General features: G+C 33.8%; 1 protein-coding gene across 1 annotated transcript; it reads right to left on the bottom strand.

Moving 5' to 3' along the window:
* Positions 1 to 54: 54 nt before the first annotated feature.
* On the bottom strand, positions 55 to 1,032 carry LOC117106522 (zinc finger protein 239-like; the record flags this gene model as incomplete). The annotated part of the gene is made up of 1 exon (XM_033247892.1): positions 55 to 1,032. A coding segment is annotated over exon 1 (978 nt), but the record flags the coding sequence as incomplete, so codon positions are not given.
* Between the last annotated feature and the right edge of the window lie 162 nt (positions 1,033 to 1,194).

Raw genomic sequence — 1,194 nt, forward strand, 5'->3', positions numbered from 1 at the left:
CTCCCCTGTGTGAATCCTCAAATGAATTTTTAAACTACTTTTTAAAATAAACTTCTTTCCACAATGTTCACATTCACAAGGCTTCTTTCCGGCATGGATTCTTAAATGAATTTTCAAATAACTTTTAAACTTAAACTTCCGTCCACAGTGTTCACATTCATAAGGCATCCCTCCTTTATCTACTGTACAAATATGTGATTTCAAATAACTTTTAAACTTAAACTTGTTCCCACATTTTTCACATTTATAAGATATCTTTTTTGAGTGTAGCATTGTATGATTTTCCAACTTATGACTTGTCCTAAACTTCAACCTACACTGTATACATTCGTAGTTTCTATGCATCTTCAAATGTTTTTTCAAATTACAGCTTTGCCTAAATTTCTTTCCACACTGTTCACATTCATAAGGTGTCTCCCCAGTGTGAGTCCTCAAATGCGTTTTTAATTGAGCATTTAACCTAAACTTCCTTCCACAATGTTCACATACAAAAGGCTTCTCCCCGGTGTGAATTCTCAAGTGTTTTTTCAAATCACTACTTTGCCTAAACTTCTTTCCACAATGTTCACATTCATAAGATGTCCCCTGTTTGTGTGCTGTCAGATAATTTTTCCAATTAAAACTTTTCTGATCTCTCTTTTTATGCGTCTCCAAATGTTTTTTCAAATTACAACTTTGTTTAAATCTCATTCCACAACGTTCACACTCATAAGGTGCTTCCCCGGTGTGAATTCTCAAATGCACTTTTATATTACATTTTTGGTAAAACTTCTTTCCGCAATGTTCACATTCATAAACTTTCTTTTCTACGTGTACCTTCACAGCATTTTTCTGAACTCTCTTTCTATGCGTCTTCAAATGTGATTTCAAATGACCACTTCCCCTAAATTTCTTTCCACACTGTTCACATTCATAAGGTTTTTCACCAGTGTGAACCCTCAAATGTACTTTTAAATTACCATTTCGGTTAAACTTTTTTCCGCAATGTTCACATTCATAAGGCTTCTCTCCCGTGTGTATTCTTAAATGCATCCGGAAATTATTATGTAGACTGAACATTTTTCCACAGTGTTCACATTTATAAGGTGCCTGTTCTGTGTGTGTTTTTGTATGATGTTTCAAATATGAATTATCCTTAAACATTTTTCCACAGTAATCACATTCATACCGTATCTTTTCTGTATGTATCTTCAG

Source organism: Anneissia japonica, unplaced genomic scaffold (genome assembly GCF_011630105.1).
Source record: "Anneissia japonica isolate Jap-2015-1 unplaced genomic scaffold, ASM1163010v1 scaffold10100_len1194_cov183, whole genome shotgun sequence".
NCBI lineage: Eukaryota > Metazoa > Echinodermata > Crinoidea > Comatulida > Comatulidae > Anneissia > Anneissia japonica.